The sequence below is a fragment of the Podarcis bocagei genome (genome assembly GCF_964188305.1).
Source record: "Podarcis bocagei genome assembly, chromosome: 1".
Taxonomy (NCBI): domain Eukaryota; kingdom Metazoa; phylum Chordata; class Lepidosauria; order Squamata; family Lacertidae; genus Podarcis; species Podarcis bocagei.
Window position 1 is genome coordinate 77,471,441 of NC_138125.1, and position 18,922 is coordinate 77,490,362.

At 42.9% G+C, this 18,922-nt stretch overlaps 1 protein-coding gene across 5 annotated transcripts; it reads left to right on the forward strand.

Moving 5' to 3' along the window:
• The first annotated feature begins 4,846 nt into the window (after positions 1 to 4,846).
• Positions 4,847 to 18,617, forward strand: LOC308593689 (cytosolic 5'-nucleotidase 1A-like). 5 transcript variants are annotated; one of them, XM_081206231.1, is made up of 7 exons: positions 4,847 to 4,995; positions 7,347 to 7,400; positions 9,213 to 9,380; positions 10,011 to 10,140; positions 13,802 to 13,924; positions 14,684 to 14,862; positions 16,481 to 18,616. In XM_081206231.1, the coding sequence occupies exons 2-7, from the start codon at positions 7,356 to 7,358 to the stop codon at positions 16,781 to 16,783; spliced, it is 948 nt and encodes a 315-aa protein (XP_081062357.1). In that variant the 5' UTR covers positions 4,847 to 4,995; positions 7,347 to 7,355; the 3' UTR covers positions 16,784 to 18,616. The 5 variants fall into 5 exon arrangements, with proteins under 5 accessions (XP_081062357.1, XP_081062361.1, XP_081062358.1 ...); XM_081206235.1 differs by having other exon boundaries at positions 4,858 to 4,995; positions 7,342 to 7,400; positions 16,481 to 18,617; XM_081206232.1 differs by having other exon boundaries at positions 4,858 to 4,995; positions 7,323 to 7,400.
• The last annotated feature ends 305 nt before the right edge of the window (positions 18,618 to 18,922 follow it).

Below are 18,922 nucleotides of genomic sequence, written 5' to 3' on the forward strand. Positions count from 1 at the left end.
CCAACCCAGAGACTATGATCACCATTTGAGGCCCTTTTTCATGGGCCTTCTCCACAAGGGTGGCAACACAAGAACGGGCCTTTTCTGTGTGGTGGCTCCCCATTTGTGGAATGTTCTTCCCCACATTCATTGCTGTCAGGGAACTGACATCGGAGCTAGAGGTGGAGGGAAGGCTCTCAAATGATGCTGGAGAAGGGCCTAGCAGGGAGAGAGGCAGCTCCGCAGATGGGGAAGCAAATCAGCGCAACACCAGGGATATAGAGGGGCTGATGGGGGAATCAGCGAGAGGGCTCCAGGACTCTTCACCGGACACCAGCGGGGAGAGCACGGGTCCTCCGCTACCCATGCCCACCCTGCGCAGAAGACTTCCGCGCAGAGAGAGTAGGAGGAGACTAGGTGTCAAACAACTTTTATGTTGGAAAAGATTTAAGAAACGCCCACTGACGGATTCTGCTAGCGACTGAGGCAGCCACGAAGTGAAGGGCTGCCCAGACTGAAAGGTTTAGCAAGGCAACAAAGCCTGGAGAGGCGGCAACTTACTCACGAGCAGCCCATACACATTACAATTGCCTATCTTTATGCGCCAGGTGAAAACATTTCTCTTCAACCAGGCATTTGGCTGATTAAATTCTAGGGCCTTTTAAAATGTGTCTGTGGGAGGGAGTCGTTGGTTGGTTGGTTTGCTTTTGTCTTATGTATTTTGCCTTTTCATTTTGTAGTTTTATGTTGTGAACCACTCTATGATCTACAGATGAAAGGTGGTATACATATTTAATAAATCATAATTATCTAATGTTGCATTCACTAAATCATATACATGCATGTGTGCACCCATACTCATAGCAAGTTTCTGACTAGTGAAGTGCTCCTTTCCAGCAAAATTAATGCTGAATAAAGTTCACAACACCCAAATCGGTAAACTGGTTGAATGGTGTGTACATGTCAGTCAGTCTCTTGCCTCTCCGAGATTTGCTCTGTGTAATGCTCCACCCAATCTTCTATTTCCATATGCAGAGTTCAGGGATAGGCAGTTTAATCATTAACTCCATGCCATGGTATGCTTTGCATGAGACATACCCTTCAACAGTTGAAAGCCAGCAGTGAGCCACAGTCAGGTGCAGAATGTTTACTTCCATGGTGCTTGTGCTGTGGCCAGGACAATTCTAATTGCAATTCATTCTTCTGGAGAATAGAAAATCAATAAGAAATAAAACTCATCTGAGAGAAGCAGAATGATGCATGGATGAATTCACCCATTTGGTAGTGCCATCCAGTTCCCTCCATGCAATTGTCCTCAAGCTCAGGCATTCCTAAGTGTGGACTCTCTCATGTGAACCAAGTGTTATGTTATATAAATAAGCCTTGTTTATAAATATTGAAATGAATGAATGAATGAATCTAAGTACACATATACATTTCTGCACTGGATTCAAACAATGCCCATGTCCTTAGCATGCTTTCTTTTATTTTCTTCTTTTTTTACTTTTTGGTACAGCCAAGATTTCAAGGAAGAGGGACTATAGTTCGTTGGTAGAGTGTGTGCTTTGCATCCAGAAGATCTCAGGTTACATTCCTGTAGAATTATCTAATACAAACATATTTGCAAATGTATCTGTATGAACCCAACTCCACAATCAAATCAGTCTTATATGATTCCACGATGCTGTTGTGCAATATTCCTAATGTGATCCGATCCCCTAATAACTGCCTGAAAACAGTGGTTTCATTATCAAACTTAAAATATTTAGGGTTGGGGGGACCCTGTTTGTGTGAATTTACAGTAGGGATAGGGCAAATCTGACACATTTGGTTTATTTTGTTTCTCATTTTTCTAATATTTAGTTCAGTTATCCACATTTCCATGTCAGTTTGCAATAAAAAAGCCATCATGAAAACGTATCAGTATCTTAATGCAACTTTCTTCTAATATACACATATTTGGAATTCATTTTTTATGTTGTTTTCACTAATACATGCTTTCTGTGCACACTTTACCTCAGTATATTGATTCATTAGTTGATTTCACTTACAGGCTGGTTTTCCACAATGAGCTGTGGAACATTCAAAACATCAAAATAGAGAACATTGGAAATACAAATATACAAAATACAGAATATGTCAGTAAATTCAAAAAAACTAAAATCAACAATTTAGCAAACACAGAATAAATTCTACATTACAAAAAAAGCACACTCTAAGAATAAGTACATAAATACAAAGCAAATGTGAAAGTTAAGCAACAATAAGTTTCTGCTACTGGTCCTGCTGCACGCCCAGGAATCTGGCTTAAATCCAGTCCAGAAGGAGGGGTAGATGACATAGAGCTGGCATACAGGCGAGATGACAGGCTCTAGGCAGTTTTAAACACATTACATAGCTGGAGAGCTGCACTGCAAAATTTGGGAAAATGTGAATTCTTTGTTTCTGCATGCATATTGCTTCAGAAAGTACAATTTAGGTAGGTTTGCCTTTAAATGTGAACTGAAACAAATTTATTCCCCATCCCAAATGTACAGGAATCCATAATATCTGTGGAGGGGAGGGATAGAGCTCTCAACCATTACTAATTGAAGGGACATTGAAATAAGGAGTGTGTGGGTCATATACCAGTATACAGCCCAATCTTCATCTGAGTAAAACAGTTTACATGTCTCTCCTCTAACAGAGATACTTCAGAACACAAGAGGTAATAGTCTAAGAAAATATGTAAATACAATAAAATGAACTAGTCAACAGGGAGCTTTTGGAGATTAGCTTTGAAAAATAAAAATGGAATCCCATAACCTTTATAAAACAGGTCTGTGTGGGAACAGGTCTACCTTGATGCACTGAAATGTGCCACACCAAAGGGTCACAGAAACCCAATGCATCTTGCATACATTATGGTTGTATATTTCGGATCTCACCTAAATTGGGATACTTTTCACTCCACCCTGTAAGGAAAAAGTAATAAATTCCTAAGAAGCAACAAGCATGCCTGCAGGGCTGCCATGTTTATGAAGGCTGTCAGTCAGAGTGTTCTCTGACGGTGTCCCATCTCCTCAGGAGCAGGTCTGCCCTGTTTATTTGGCAATGAGCGGAGTGTGTCACGCAAAAGGCATTGCAAGTTAAAGGCCTCCGGGTTTTGTTTTGCTTGGGCATAACGACAGCAGCTCAAACAAAGCTTGGCAAGCTCCAGTGTAGCTGAGGAATACCTTAGCGAGAGATACTTGTACCACATCCTTTTTCAAAAAGTCAGAGGTGTTCACTGACCAAAGACTTGACCTGACAATTTGCAGCACAGTACTGTAATACTCATTCCTAGTGCAGCTGTTGTGCCTTTGTTGTGCAGTGCTCAAATATCTTCTCCTTAAAGCACAATACAGTGGTACTTCGGTTTTCAAACGTCTCCGTTGACGAACGCTTCAGAACTCAAACGCAGTAAATGCTTCCATTTTCGAACACGCCTCAGAAGTCAAACGGCTTCTGCTGAGTGTATATGTTATTTTTCTCAATTTCCCCATTGCACCTCAGTTTTCAAAAGTTTCAGAATGTGAATGGTCTTCTGGAACAGATTACGTTCGAAAACTGAGGTACCACTGTACCTCAGTTGCAGGGGTATTGTGTTACCCAAGGCTTCAAAAGACAGTGTCTTCTTACTGGGAAAATGTGGTTTTCTTCCCAGCCGGTGTGTCCTTTGCTATGGTGAGAATTGTGTGGAGAAGCCGGAGATTGAATTTGGGACTTCCAGCATACAAAGCATATACGCTACTGAGCTACAGCCTTTTCCTGTGAGTTAGATCTTAAAATGTCTGAAGTGTATGAAGTATGCGTGATGCTGAGGTGGGGCTTTCTTACAAGTGTGCTTTCTTGCACACTGATTTCATCAGGATGAAGCCTAGACATTTTAAAATTAAATGACTGTAACTCACTTGACGGAAACTCAACAGCTCATGGAGTTGGGTGGCATTGCCATGTCAAAGTTCCTATCCATTTCAGCTGCTCTGGAATTTACAGGAAATATAAACAGGGTGAGAGTTGAGCACAGCCTTCGGTAAACAGTCTAAATACCATTACCAACCAGCCTGAATTTTACTGGCCTACCAGAATTCTGTCTTCCTGGCCAGTTGTCATAAAAAGCAGAATGGAAACATTGTTGCCAGTGCTTTCAATATTTGCATGTTAGTATTTTTAAAGCAGTTTCTTGTCAAAAGAGGAAATTCAAAGGCATTTCCCCTCCTTAGGTTTTTGTTTTGATTTTTTAAAAAAATATTTGCTTCGTTCAAGGCAATGGTGCTCTGTACATGTACAGAGGCATCTGAATTATTATTTTTTAAAAATGTTTTTTAATTTTTTTAAAATAAAAATAATAATATTAAAGATGTCAACCCTAAATCTATCTTGAAATATATAAATAAAATAAAACAGAAATGAAGGAGAGAGCAAAGACAAACACTTGGTAAAGAAATCAGTTTTTACAAATTCTCTTCATATGTTGATAGCTGTATTTTATAAGTAGGCTGTATTTTCATGAGGTTTGTGGCAGGACTATATTTAACAGCTGCCTTTTACAGCCCATAAAATTAAAGGGTTGTAGTAAAATTATAAGCAGTGAGAAGAAAAGTGCTTTTGGGAGGCTTACGGCTGATGAATGCGCAGCCTATCCCAAAATGAAAGGCTAGCCTAGGGCAACCCTGAAATTTAATTCTGGGCTTGTCTCTCTTTGCCCCTTAGCAGCGCTGCTCAGAGATGCCCTGTCATCGCCGTGATGGTTCCACCCATCGCCAGACTCTTCCTCACCCCACCGCTCTGGCTTGTTGACAGCGCGCTAGCGCAAAGCACGCTGGGAAAGCGAGTCCGCCGCCTTCTTTGTCGTCGTCGGAAGAAGGAAGAAAGGCAGCGGCGTTGACCACAAGTCCCAGGATGCCTGGCGCCTCTACTTCTGCCGGATAGAAAGAGGCAGCATCTTTTTCAAATACTGGGTGTTTTGGTTGAGACAAGTTGCATTTGCGTTTGGTGAGTTTCGCTCTTTTTTAATTTATTGTGCATGGGTGTGTTTTGCAGATAGGGAAAAGGAACCCACGCCATCCTTGCTGTTCGCTCACTTGTTAGAAGTGCTGCGGGAAGCTGCCGAAGTTGGTATCCCCCCGGGACGATCCTTCCCGTTCTTTTTTTCTTTTCGGACTCAGCCCTTAAAAGGAGATGCAGGGATCCTGCAGAAAGGAATCAGAGACGATCTCTGCCGTCCTGCTGCTGCTGCTCTTTAGCCATGCATTCCCTCTCAAACTTTGGGGCGTGCTAAAAGAAGGAGATCCGCTGGGGTGAGCTGAGCTCCACACCAGAATTGCGCGTGCTTGTAGGGACAGTGATGGGATCACAGGTCAAAATGTTAGTTTATAGCTCTGGCTTACCTCGGGGCTTGTAGGGCTCTGCTATGAACAACGGGATTTGGAGCAAATGACTACCAGGTCTTCTCGGGCTCCTGTGCTGAACCCATCAGATTTGCTACCCAAAAATTCCCACCTTTCCACACTTTTGATCTTTGGCGATCTAGGCCAGGAGTTAGAAAAGAATGTGCAGAAGTTTGCCAGAATTTAGAAACAAAACAGGAAGTTGTTGGGTAACTTCCTAACTACCTACCAACCAAGGGATCTGTAATATGAGCTTGAATCCTGCCAAGACAGAGACAGTATGGGCGAGTTGTTCCTGTGTCCAAGAAATTTGGGGGGTGCTTTTGGATCCAGCTCTGTCACTGGGGGTTCAGGTAGCCACAGTGGCAAGAAGTACCTTTAACCAGTAGCGATTTGTTCAACAACTACAGTCATTCCTGGGCTGGGAATTCCTTGTCAGGGTAGTTTGTGCATTGGTTACTTCAAGACTGGATTACTGCAATGCACTCTATGTGGAGCTTCCCTTGTTCTTGAGCACTGTTCTGCACTGAAGTTAGTGCAGAATACTGCAGCACAATTGCTGACATGACTGAGGCCTAGTCCGCATATAGCACCAGTGCTCAGATATCTGCACTGGTTGCTGATTTGCTACCGGGCCAAGTTCAAGGTGTTAGTATACAAAGCCCTTAACAACTTGGAACCAGTTTACCTGTGAGATCACCTTACCTCATATGCACCCACTTGGCTGCTTTGATCTGCAGAACTGGCACTGTTAACGTTGCCACATAATACCTGTTCTACATCTGTAAGAACTTGATAGTTTAGTGTGGCAGCACCCTACACTTTGGAACTCCCTGCCTGTTGATATCAGACAGGCGCCTTCACTGTACTCTTTTCAGCACCTGCTAAAAGCATTTTTGTTTAGACAAGGCAACCCAGATATTGAGAAAGTTGATATGAGTTTTAATTAATTTTAAGTTTGTTATTTTAACTTTTCAAAAGTCATTATGGTTAATTCATCTTTTGGTACCTTTATTGTTTTATCTTTTCTGTAAACCGCTCTCAGGGTTTGGTTTCGTTTTACAATCAAGTGGTGTATAAGCAAATAAATAACGTTTTGCATTCAAGACCGCTAGTCTTGCTTACCTAGAAGTAGCTCCCATTATTTCCAGTTCGTCTTCCTTTCATGCAGATAACTTAAGTAGACCTGTAGGATTTTTCTGTTACAGTCTTCTGTAAGCATGTCTTCTCAGAAGCAAGCCATGTTGAATTCAGTGGGGCTTACTCTTATGAAAGTGGGGTTAGGACTGCTGTTTTAGTAGCCAAGTGGCTGTTGTTAACTTCAGTCTCTGGAGGCAACCCCTGCCAGCCCCACAATGCATTGCAAAAGTCTAACCTGGAGGTGATCAGAGGCTCTCTCTTTCATGAGTGGCTGCTTAGTTGCTTTTTTAAAGATTCCTCGTATGCAGGGCCTGCCCACCCAGAGGCAAACTGAGACAAGTGCCTCAGGTGGCATAATCCACAGGGGCATCAGGTCTTGCCTCCCAAAAAATGCATCACCCGTTGCTGGTGTGGTGGCAACGATGGCTGTGGTGCGCTCCTTGGAGGTGACATCAGTCTGAGGAGAATGCTAGCAGGGTATCCTTTTATTTCTGTTTCTCTGTTATTCTCTCTGCGGGTGCTTTTATATTGTTTTGTGTTTTATATTGTTTGTCTCAGTGACTAATCTGTTGCTATTTCCTGGCTTTTATGTTATCTTCAGTTTGGCTCTGACAATGTTTTGCATAAATCTATGAAAAGTTATGTTTGTGCCACAGAGATTTGCAGGTCTGTTTCCACAAATTATGGAAAGAGATAGCGTGGCATAGGTGTCATGTGCAATCTTTCTCACGGTTGATAAATGCTTCCTTTCCTGCCACTGGATAGAATGTAATGTGATGCTTGGTGCCTCAGCTATTTCCCCTCCTTCAAGGTCAGAAGCGGAAGATGGCAGACCTCGAAAGCACAGTCATAAACACCAGCGTGACCCAGGTATGGCATTAATAGCTATAGTAGTTTATAGTCAGCATATTAAAGGAGGGAATGTATTTTGCTTTCTTTCAATTAAGCACAATAGGGTTCTAAACATAATGAAACTGGTTTCCCCTTCAGTATACACTAAGAAGCTGAGGAGTCTTGTTTTCCAGACAAATACAGCCTGGAGATATGTGAACAGTACAGTACCACTGTTATGGGCCAGGCATAGGCAAGATGGTTTGGGACTACAATTCCCATCATCCCTGACCACTGGTCCTGTTAGCTAAGGATGATGGGAGTTGTAGTCCCAAAACATCTGGAGGCCCCAGTTTGCCTATGCCTGTTATGGGCAACTGAAAACCAAGTGATTCAAATTTTAGTCCCAAATTAGAACACCAAATTGGTTCGGCATATTCTGTGTTTCAGAGACCATAGGAATATAGGAAGTTGCCTTGGATACTGAGTCAGATATTGATATTTTTATAATTTGGCTATTATTGGGGGAATATTGGAAAACTAATACAAATTTATTTACACACACACAAAAAAAAGCCGAGTCAGACCATCGGTCCATCTCGCCCAATACTGTCAACACTGATTGGCAGCGTCTCTCCCCTATCTGGAGATATTAGGGTTTGAACCTGGGGTGCTTTTCATGAAAAAGCATGTTCTCTAGCACTGAACCATTTCTGGGTCTGGAATGATCAGAAAGTTCCTCCAAAGCAAAGCAGGGTGCTTCCCATTAGGCTCAGTCTAACTCAAAGGCAGAATGCTCCCCTGGGAATCCTAAAGGTCATTTCTCTGTTGTGAACTGTCAGTGAAGGGTTTCTATCCAAGGATGACAACAAGGGGGAATACTACCTTTATCCTTTCAGACATTTGGTTCCTAAAACTCCCCCCACAGCTGCTTTTACCACCACAAGGTTGCAGATTTGCACGTACCTCACAAGGGCTAATAATAGTCCTCTTGTTACTCAAGTCAAGTGAGCAAGCCTAACCTGCAAGCTGCTGGTACCAGATGATGTACTCTGGCCTATTGCTGTTCAAACATGCCTAAAACTAGTCTGGCTGCTTTCTGTAGTTCCTTTGCCAGCTCACAAATTGAAGTCATGGGCTGGGAGTCCTGACACTGGAGTTCAAGTTCTGCTTCATCACATCTGTGCTCTCTGCAGGGGATGTAATTATAGCGATAGCTTGCCAGGATATACATGTTTCTGAGAATTAGTTTCCCAAGAAGGTAGAGGTATGTGCTATAAGCATATTGTTGTTGCTGCTGCTGCTGTGTATATTCACAAAAGCAACACAAATTTTAAATATTAAAACCAGTTATAATAAACACAACTAATAAAAACCTTTAAAAGCATATCCAAACAAATAGAAGACAGGTTTTAGAGATCCTGCCTCACTAAGAGAGGCCACACATATTTAGAACTCCTTCAAATCAAGGGCCAAAAGCCAGGGTCAAAAGGGAAGTTTTTAGCCTGGCACCTAAAGATAGATTTAGATGGTGCCTGGGAAATCTTCCTGGAGAGAGCATTGCACAAGCAGAGATACCACCCTCCAGACTTCTTATGAAAGGGGCTCATGAAGAAGGGCCTCGGATGATGATGATTACTGTTTCCAGGTCAGTTCGTGTAAGGAGAGGTGGCCAAAACATATAGCAGTGAAATAGTCTTGAATGCAAATAGTGGGGCTTTGAGTGGGGAGGAGTTGCAAATATACAGGAGAGACACAAATGTTTGTTCAGGTTTCCTTCAGCGCAGTTTTCCCTCTTGACCAATGTTGGTTGCCAAACCTGGACTTTGTTCTCGGGCTTCTCCTCTTCAGAAAGATCCCAAGGAAGCTCTGGTCATTGCTGTGACAACAAGGGCCATTTTCGACCTGGAAAAGGAGCACAAGATCTTTTTGACAAAGGGAAAGGAGGAATACGTGAAGTATCAGCAAACGAACGAGAACAACCCTTTGGAGCCAGGGACAGCCTTTGCTTTTATCCAGGTAAAGTGCCCAGAACAGCTCAGTCAAGGCCTGTGTGAAATACAGACCCCCTGTGTCTTTTAGAATTCTCATCTCAGAATTAACAGGCACTTTTGGGTGTAAAGCATATTGCAAAGCCAGATTAACAGTGCAAGTGAAACATCTACTGCCACCCATTTCAACAGCAAAAGTGTCTGTTAATCTTGCCTCCCTCATGTTTCAATCAGACAGTAAAGATGTTTTAAACGAATGTATAAGTGTTCTTTTGCATGCACATTCATACTTTGCCTTGCAAAAAAAAATCAGTTTTTAATATATATACAAATGGTTGCAAAATTGCTTTGTCCCACAACTGGGGAGTGGGTGTGTGAGAGCACCATAAGCAGTGCAAATACTGTACAGTCAGTTTTGCCTGTGACAGAAGAAGTTCCCTGAAACTGCTAGAAAATTGTGGAGCTGGTTTTTCTTCTTCACGACTCCCTCTCGCACAGTAATATGCACCTGTGCTTTCAGAGTAGTGAAGATGCTTTCAAATACCGTAATCTGAGCCATATTTAAAATGCTAACACGTTAAGCCTTACAGCCTTAAAGGCCAGGGTTTATATAGTAATGAATGGTAATGCACCTCTGGACACTTCTCCCCCGCCCCAGGCAGCACAGTTTGTTAACAAGAAACTTCTTGAAAGAGACCCAGAGGAGAAGGAGCTCTTTGACGTGATTGTCCTCTCCAATAACAGTCCAGAGAGTGGTGTGCGGGTCATCAACAGTGCTAAGCAACACGGTAGGTGTCCTAGACATAAGATTGTTAAGCCATTTTCATTTCATTTCATTTTTTCCATTCATTGTAAATTTCATTCTTTCTGGGGGTGATTTTGATTTCTTCTTGACCTTGTTTGCATTTCTGCACATTACAATGACGAGTCCGTATGTATTGTGAATCGAGAGACGAAAAGAGGTAAGGACACTGGACAGGATACAAAGCCATTCATCCCTATGCTAGGAAGACAGCGCTTAGTATGGAATCAGAGGCTAGTTCATGCTTATAGAGGACCACTTCTGAGTGCCTTGGGAGACCCATAACTGGAGTAGTCATCTAGAAAAAGGCTCATGCATTTGCACAAATCAGGCAGCCACTGGCAAATGTGGTTTCATTTATTAGTTTGTTTCAGTGATATATATCCTGCCCTTTGCAGAAGCCACAGGGCACTTTGCTAAAAGGTCAAACGAATTAAAAAGAAGTAAACTCTTTAAAAAAAACCACACACACTCATTTAAAATGTAAAGCACAAATCACCTAACACACGCCTCCCCAACCTTCAGCCCTCCAGATATTTTGGACTACAATTCCCATCATCCCTGACCACTGGTCCTGTTAGCTAGGGATCATGAGAGTTATAGCCCAAAACATCTGGAGGGCCGCAGGTTAGGGATGCCTGACCTAACACTACATAAAGGCAGGACTGCACACACCTTGAAATAGAGGGAGTTCCATATGCAAAGAATCACCACTGAAAATGCACTTCCCTGGGCCCTCACACCACACAGTTCATCCTGCTGATCTTAAAGCGCAAATAGTCCCTGTATATTGCCAAAGTGTACACATGGAGGTCACTTTAAGTGTGAAAAAACTCACAACAATACAGTGGTACTTCGGGTTAAGTACTTAATTCGTTCCGGAGGTCCGTTCTTAACCTGAAGCACCACTTTAGCTGATGGGGCCTGCCGCCGCGCCGCTACAGCACAATTTCCGTTCTGATCCTGAAGCAAAGTTCTTAACCTGGGGTACTATTTCTGGATTAGCGGAGTCTGTAACCTGAAGCGTCTGTAACATGAAGTGTATGTAACCCGAGGTACCACTGTATACATACCAGGGATACAAATAGTACCAGTAAGTAACTTATGGCGGAATCCCACCAGGGAGTAAGCCCGTTGCATTCAGTGGGGGACTTACTTCTGCATAAATATGGCTTGGGCTGCAGCCTAAGACACCATCTTTGTTTTATGATCATGATCCATATGAACAGGACTATATTTAGTGGCAGCTCAGGATGGAGGATAATGTTTGGCCCACATATTTCAGTGCACTGACCAAGTTTGCACTGAAATTATCTTTTGGATTTCACACTTCTCCAAATGTTGTGAAACAGTCGTTGCGTTGGCTCAAAGAATGTATTAAAATCTGTTGAAATTTGTGCATTATATAAAGTATGTTTAGGATTGCCCACATTGCAATGAAGTATGTACTGAAATGCATTGTTTGTGATAAAATATGTGCTTAAATTCACATTTAACTATGAATTTTCATGCTTTTAAAAACACACACACAGGTAAATGTGGAAATGGGATGGAACAGACTCATAAATGAACACACGTGGCAGTGTCTCGTATTGCAAATAGTTCAGTCTATACTTATCCCACATGTCAACTAGCTTCCTTGAAGACTTGTGTCTGTATGTATCCCTGCTTCACCACTGTGGGAGAGAGATGGTTTCCATGCAGCCCGATCTTCCTGTGACTAAGTCCACATTCCAAAAAAAATCAGAACCAGGCATGTACTCCAAGAAGGAGATGACACATTTAAGAATCATCTGGGTTATAGCTGTGAATATGAGCTCTGAGACTTTGCAGCCTCCCCACAGCTGGCAGAGAAAGGGTATGTGCTACAAACATAAAAGTATGGAGGGAAATTTCCACAAAGGATGCAGCGGGAAAGAGCAGAGAGCAAGTGCTGCATTTACATCTTGGCAAGGTTGCCACTTTTCCTGTGGTGTTTATTCCCCATTGTGCGAGGATGTGAGTTGGGGACACTGTGAAGTTATGTGAGCAGAAACACAAGGCTACCTGGAAGCAGCCAAGGTGTGGTCTCAAGCTCTGACTCACCTAGGTACAGTTTAACCAGCTGTACTTATTTCCCAGGACTAGTATGGGGTGGAACAGGCACCCTTGAGGGCATACCATAGTGCGAGTGCTGAAGGGGGAAGGCACCTGGAACCAAGACAGGGTCTTTCAGATTCAAAATGCAAGGGCATGTGAGCCCGAGACTGCCTCAAACTATCAGACCATCTCATGGAATTCCAACAGCAGAAGCACCATTCTCCTCAAAGCAGTTTATACTAAGGGTAGAGAACTAAGGATATGAGGGGTCAGGCATGGCCATGGAAGCCAGAGGACCATAAGTACTGCCTTGCCCTTGGGCCCCAAACCCCTCTTTCAGGGCTTGGGTATGTGCTTTAGATAACTACTTCCATCCCTGTACGTGCATCAAATGTAGAAAACCCCACCATTTGAAGATCACAACTTTCTATAGGTCCTTCCTCTTTCTTTATTAGTGAAAATGAAAGAAAACAATAAAAGATGCAGAATAGTTTGTGGGTGTTCCAATCGTATGGCCACTTTAATCATTTTGCCATGCTTGACAGTATTTATAAAAACAGAACAGCAGCGCTGTTAGAATAATATAATCATAGATTCTAACAGTGCTGCTGTTCTGTTTTAGTAATTAGTACTGTTGCTTAAATCCATCCCAAAACAGAGCAGGGCTGTATTGTGTCCTGTACTCTATTGTTCCAATACTGTGTGAAGAAGTTCAATTTCTCAATAATTACATTATTTTGGCACCTCCCTTCTCCGACTCTTACAAAGTTGAATAAGCCATATCTCATACCTGCAGACACTGGCCTTCTACAGATGGTGGGGTAATCTTTTTGCAATGCTGACTAATCAACAATCAATAATCAATTGAGTTGCTATTAAAAGTGAACATTTCCACATTCTGATCTGGCACTTTATTCTTCATATATCTAAACAGGATAAACAACTGTTTGAATGCTAGCTCAATGCCTATGATTTTCTTGATTTCTATTACAACAGAGAGTCGAAACTGCTTAATATTAAGATGGGGCTAAAAAAGAACATATGTTTACCCCATCAGAGTTTCACTCCAACACTGGTGCTGTGACTGAGCATAGATTTGACTGAGTCTGTGAAGTGTTGGTTCTAGGGCACCAATGGGAGCTTCCCTCCAAAGGCTAATGCCAACTTCAGGGGTGATTTTAGTCAAGGTGATGACCAAGGAAATGACTGATGATGCACCTCCCTGTGCCTGACAGTCCTGATCCTGCTTGGGCCTCCCCACATTGGCATAAAAAAAAAACCAACTATGCCCATGAATTGCTTACATGCCATTGACATTGTATACAATTTGGTCCAGAATGAAATACTTGATACTTTTTGTTCTAGCTGTGCAAGTAGCACTATAGTGACATCTGGTGACGATTTCTAAGTGTTACACAACCAAGATTAAGAAGAGGTTGCCTAGTTCAGCCCTGCAAATCAGACCTTGTAGTATGGTATATTTTCTTCTAATATGCTTAAACTCCTTTTTAGTCCCCCCCCCCCCTTTACAACTGACTGCACAATATTTATTTGTCCCTGGATTAAAGGTCTGGAGATCTCCAAGTTTTGTTTTGTCAGTGATGAAGATTCTACCCAGTACTTGAAAACCCACAATGTGAAGCTTTTCCTCTCAGCTGACATGACAGATGTGTGCAATGCGCTTCAGAGAGGTTTGTTTCTGTTTCTTCTTTTCTTTCGCCTAAAAAGTTCCTGTTACAGTTTGTTGACATTGCTTTGATTTTATGTCCTGGGCCTACCATCTCTCCTTCCATATGTCCTCTCAAAATTATCTGTGCACCATCAAGTTCAAACAACAGAGAAATGTGCTTGCTCTCTCGCTCCGAAATGCTGTTTGTGGATTTGTACCCAGAATAAATCCCGGTTGGTGTCATTGTTTAGTGTGGTAAGTTCCTCTAGCGGTGTGATTGTGAGGAAAGTCACATTCGTTGCTGAAGAGGAATAGTGTTTCCCTGCAATGTTCCTCACACTTCTGAACAGACATCTTGAGGAAACACTGACCTGTTCAGCTAGTGTGCGGGGAAAGTGGGAGAGAGGCTTCAACCCTAGGCAAGATTGCTTTGTCTCTTCTGCTTTCCCCCGGAGCCTGTTGTTGTGACAAGGCAGCTGCATCAAAGACAACCTGTCCTCCTCCCTTTGAAGGCTGACAGCAAAATAAAACAAAAAATAAAGCAGTCAGTTGTGACATCTAAAAGCTTTAATAGTCATGAGCAGGCTGTGAACCAACAGAGCATGCCTCACATCTGTCACTTCCAGAGATACACCACATCTGTGTCTGCTTAACCTCAGGAGATCATTTCATGCCAGAGAATAGGATATTTAAATTGGGGCCTAGCCCAAGCTGTGTCTATCATGCATCCTCTGCTGAACCACTTCCAGACAGGCAATCTAACCGTCTCTCTGTCATACAGGAGTTTCAGCAGCACTCATCTTCCAGCAGGAGATACAGGCTCCCAGCACCCAGCTGCGCGTCGTCTTTGACGGTGATGCTGTGCTCTTTTCAGACGAGACGGAGCGGGTCTTTCGTGAGAAGGGGCTGGAGGGGGCTGTGGCGTATGAGAAAAAGATGGAAAGTGTGCCCATGGGAGAGGTGAGGTTGCTTACTTTTCTTATCCTTTGCTGGCACCGCCCCCACCAAAAGGTGTATGAGTGATTTCTCCCTGTAAAACTCATTTCTATAATATATATGAATAGATATAACTAGCTATTGAGATCTTGAGCAAGGGCGAGGTGGCAAGGTCAGGGTTATGCTTAAGTCGATGGGCTTTGCTCATGCAGCCGCACATACCCAACTGCTGAGAAGATGATCCTTTAAGTAGCCTGTCCTGAAGCCATGCAGAGCTTTAAAAGTTCCAGAAACAGATTGGGAGCCAGTGCAGCAGACCCTCCAAGTGTCCCTATTTTCCACGGACAGTCCCAGATTTACAGTGGCCGTCCTGGTTTCTGGCTTGATCTCAGAATGTCCCACTTTTCCTTAGCAAGTCCCTATTTTCATTGGAGAAATGTTGGAGGGGTATGGAGTTATGCGACCCCTGAGCCTAGAAGATAAGTCACTATGCAACCTTTAGAAGACATCTGAAGGAAGCCCTGTATTGGGAAGTTTTTAAAAAAATGTTTAATGTTTTATTATGTGTTTATATATGTTGCAAGCCGCCCAATGTGGCTGGGGCAACACAGTCAGATGAATGGGTTATAAAAAATAAAACTATTATTATGGAATAGGACATCCCTATTTTCATTGGAGAAATGTTGGAAGGTATGGTGGTGGTGGTGCTGCTGCTAATATTAATTATTTTTATTTTGTACCCCATCCAACTAACTAGGTTGCCCCAGTCACTCTGGGCGGCTTCCAAATCATGGGGCACTGGTGTAATACGATCATATTTACCGCTCTCCAGTAATAACCTAGCTGCCCTGTTTTGACCAAGTGAAGTTTCCAAACCATTTCCTTAAGCGACTTCATGTGTATAATGCATTGCAGTAATTCAACTACCAGGTTACCAGAGTGTGGATAACAGCAGCACGGCTCATAATCTGTACGGTTAGAGGAAGTGGGGAGGCTGCATTAGAGGCATGATGGGTCCTGACTGGCAGAGGCCTGAGAGAGGACCGATGAATTCACACAGGCATGTTCATTACCTGATGACTATGGATGATGTGTCTGACAGTTTTCCTATCACCTGGCACCATCTCAAACCTGATTCTTTTCAATGGAGGTGATGAATATGTTCAACTGCAAGTCATCCAACAGCACATATTCACCTGTCAGTTGACTCTTTGAAATGCCACAGTTCCCCCACCCAATTCAAAGGATTGAAGTGGCCAGGAAGGTGATTCTTTTGATGGGGCTTTGCTGCATTGATCTATGTTTACAAAGCAATCTTCTCTGGTTTCTGTACTTTGATCTAGTGAATGCTAAAGTCAGACAGACGACGTACACTTTAAAACTCTTCTCCCATGCCCTGGTGAATTGATCACATATACACTGACTTCTTTAAAAACTTGCCATTTTTATAATCACTCCTTGAATGTTGTCACTTGGATTAAGTAAGATAAACCCATGTGGTTTACATTATACTTTTTAAAAAAATAAAAAACAAGATCCCAAGAATCCTATTGTCCCCCTCTGAATAGAATTGTTTGGTTTATAATTTACTGTTCTGTGGAATAATATAATGCCTCCCTCTTTCTTCTACTGTATTTTACAGGGCCCACTGAAAGCATTTGCTTTGCATCTTGGCAAGATGCGCCAAAAATTTGGCAAAGAGGACTCTCCCATCCGCATTTACTTGGTAACTGCCCGCAGTGGCCGTGACATGGGCATCCGGGCCATAAAAACGCTTCGGGAATGGGGCCTGGCAATTGATGAGGCCTTCTTCATGGATGGAGCACCTAAAGGCCCCATACTCTCCAAGATTCAGCCCCATATCTTCTTTGATGATGGTCTTCACAATATCCAGGGTGCCCAGGATGTTGGCATACCCTCTGCCTTGGTTCCTTGTGACTGCTGACAGGGACCACATCATGGCCCCAGTATTGTGGCACTTGAACAAATTGAAGGATGGCTGGGCAAATCTTCAGACTGACAGGACAAAGTTGAAATGGCATTGACTACATTTAGGGACCAAGGGAACAAAACTGCTGCATGAAGATACAGTGTTGGCTGCTTTGCTGCGATATATTCTGAACAAATCCAAATATATGGACCCATTTAACTTGAGCAGCAGAAAGCTCATAAAGGAACAATGACTGAAGTATAACAGATTAACTTGATAGCTAAATGGTGACTGGAAAAAAGCAGAGTGGTTGCTGGGGTTTTTTTTAGCCTTTTTTATTGCACTAAAATACATTTTCATTTAAATGCTGTTGCTCTAATATTTTATATATGTGTATGCAAAAAGATCAGAAATAAAAATAGTGGGTTTTTAAAAATACAAAGCTAAAATGGCACTGATCAGAAATATAATGGTGAAGTTGTCCTAAGGTATAAATGCAGGAGATAAGCTAATCTCCCCAGAATTTCACTGAACTCATCATTGATTCATTTTATTTGTATGCCACTTTTCCACAAAAAAATGCTCAAAGTGGCTTACAACAAAGAAACAAGGACGCATTTCAAACAAACACCACAAAAACAAATTTATAATAACACAGCAAAACAATAATAACTACCAACGGAACCACACCTCTGAGAAAGGAGGGAAGGGTGGCTCCTAAGGTAGTCCACACTTGTGGTGATAGTTGCACTCTTTCCCCAAATGTTGAATTTTCTGCTTCCACTCATGCAATAGGACCTCCCCCTCGCCTCTCCCCAAGATCCAGAAGGTTCCTCAAACATCTGGAGCAGATTTTCTGGGTGCACAGAAGCGGAGGCGACAAGGCAGTCCCACACTACCGTCCCAATGAAAATCCACCCACCCCAAAAAGCACCTGTTATTTATCCGGGGAAGAAAGTTTCTGTTAGTGCACATGGAAATAGATTTTTAAAAATAAATAAATTAGGGTTATTAAGGGCCTAGAAAACTCAATAACATGCAATGGTAAAAACCTCCAATGCAGCTTTAATGGGGGGAAAGAAGTTGTTTGCCCCTAGGGACAAATAAAATATTAGCAAGTATTACATTAGGTTTATTATTACAGCCTGGAAGGAACTGAAAACAGAAGCACCAAAGGTTCATCATGCGAGCGTGCATACATGAGTGCCTTATTCAGCCACATCCAGAATTCTGCTGAGGTCACTTGACTTTAAGTGGGGCAACTGATGCAGAATCTAAAACTGGCCAATCTGTTTATACCAATGTTATCCACACGAGGGCAGCACAGAGCTCTCTACCAAAGCAGGCATGGTTTAGCCCAGACATTTTCAACCTTTTTGAGTCCAGGACCTTGACCAACTACATTGTTTCTGCAGCACTCCTGTGGGGCTCAGAAGCCCAGTTATGTCACCCCTCGCCTGCAGAGCTGGCCGCCTCTCAACCTTTCTTGAACACCCTCCCTTGTGGAGTGTTCCATAAGGTTACCAGACGTCCCTGTTTACCGCGGACAGTCCCCAGATTTACAAATCAATCCCTATACAAAATCCATTGAAGTTGAAAAGGGTGCCCAGATTCATTGAAAAAAATCTGGTAACCTTAGTGTTCCATCAGCCTCCTCTCCTCTCTCCTTGGGAGTCCTCTGGGCAGCTGCTGCCACCATCCCTGGTCTCTAAGCTGCCCCACCCCCCACCCCAAAGAGAGGTGCTGCCTGCAGAGCTTATAGTCAGGGCTACTGCAATAAACAGCTGTGCAAGCCTTTGAGAGGCGGAGGCATCAGAGGAGGGAGGGAAGGAAAGAGAGACAGAGGCCGGTGTTGCCTGCAGCACCCCAGACTCGTTCAGTGCACCCCAGGGTGCCACGACACACTGGTTGAAAACCACTGGTTTAGCCTATCCCTGCTCTTTCCAGTACAGTCAAGATTATTCTTTGTTTGCTTGCTTGTGAATATAACATTCCTTTCCCCCCTCTGACCTCGAAACAACGTGTCAATGTCTGTGATAGGTCTCCTTTTAAAAAATACCCTGTATGGAATCCCTGTCAAGGCTTCCCACTCGCTCGCACACAAAAGAACAAAGAACACAGAAAACTAGCTTATACCCAGCACCAGACCATTGG

What these genes read in the sequence shown, in the direction of transcription:
- LOC308593689 (XM_081206231.1), top strand. Translation starts at nt 7,356, where the DNA reads ATGGCAGACCTCGAAAGCACAGTCATAAACACCAGCGTGACCCAG. An exon ending in TAAACACCAGCGTGACCCAG is followed by an intron (nt 7,401 to 9,212) that starts GTATGGCATTAA and finishes TCTCCTCTTCAG; the next exon opens with AAAGATCCCAAGGAAGCTCT. An exon ending in AAAGTGTGCCCATGGGAGAG is followed by an intron (nt 14,863 to 16,480) that starts GTGAGGTTGCTT and finishes TGTATTTTACAG; the next exon opens with GGCCCACTGAAAGCATTTGC.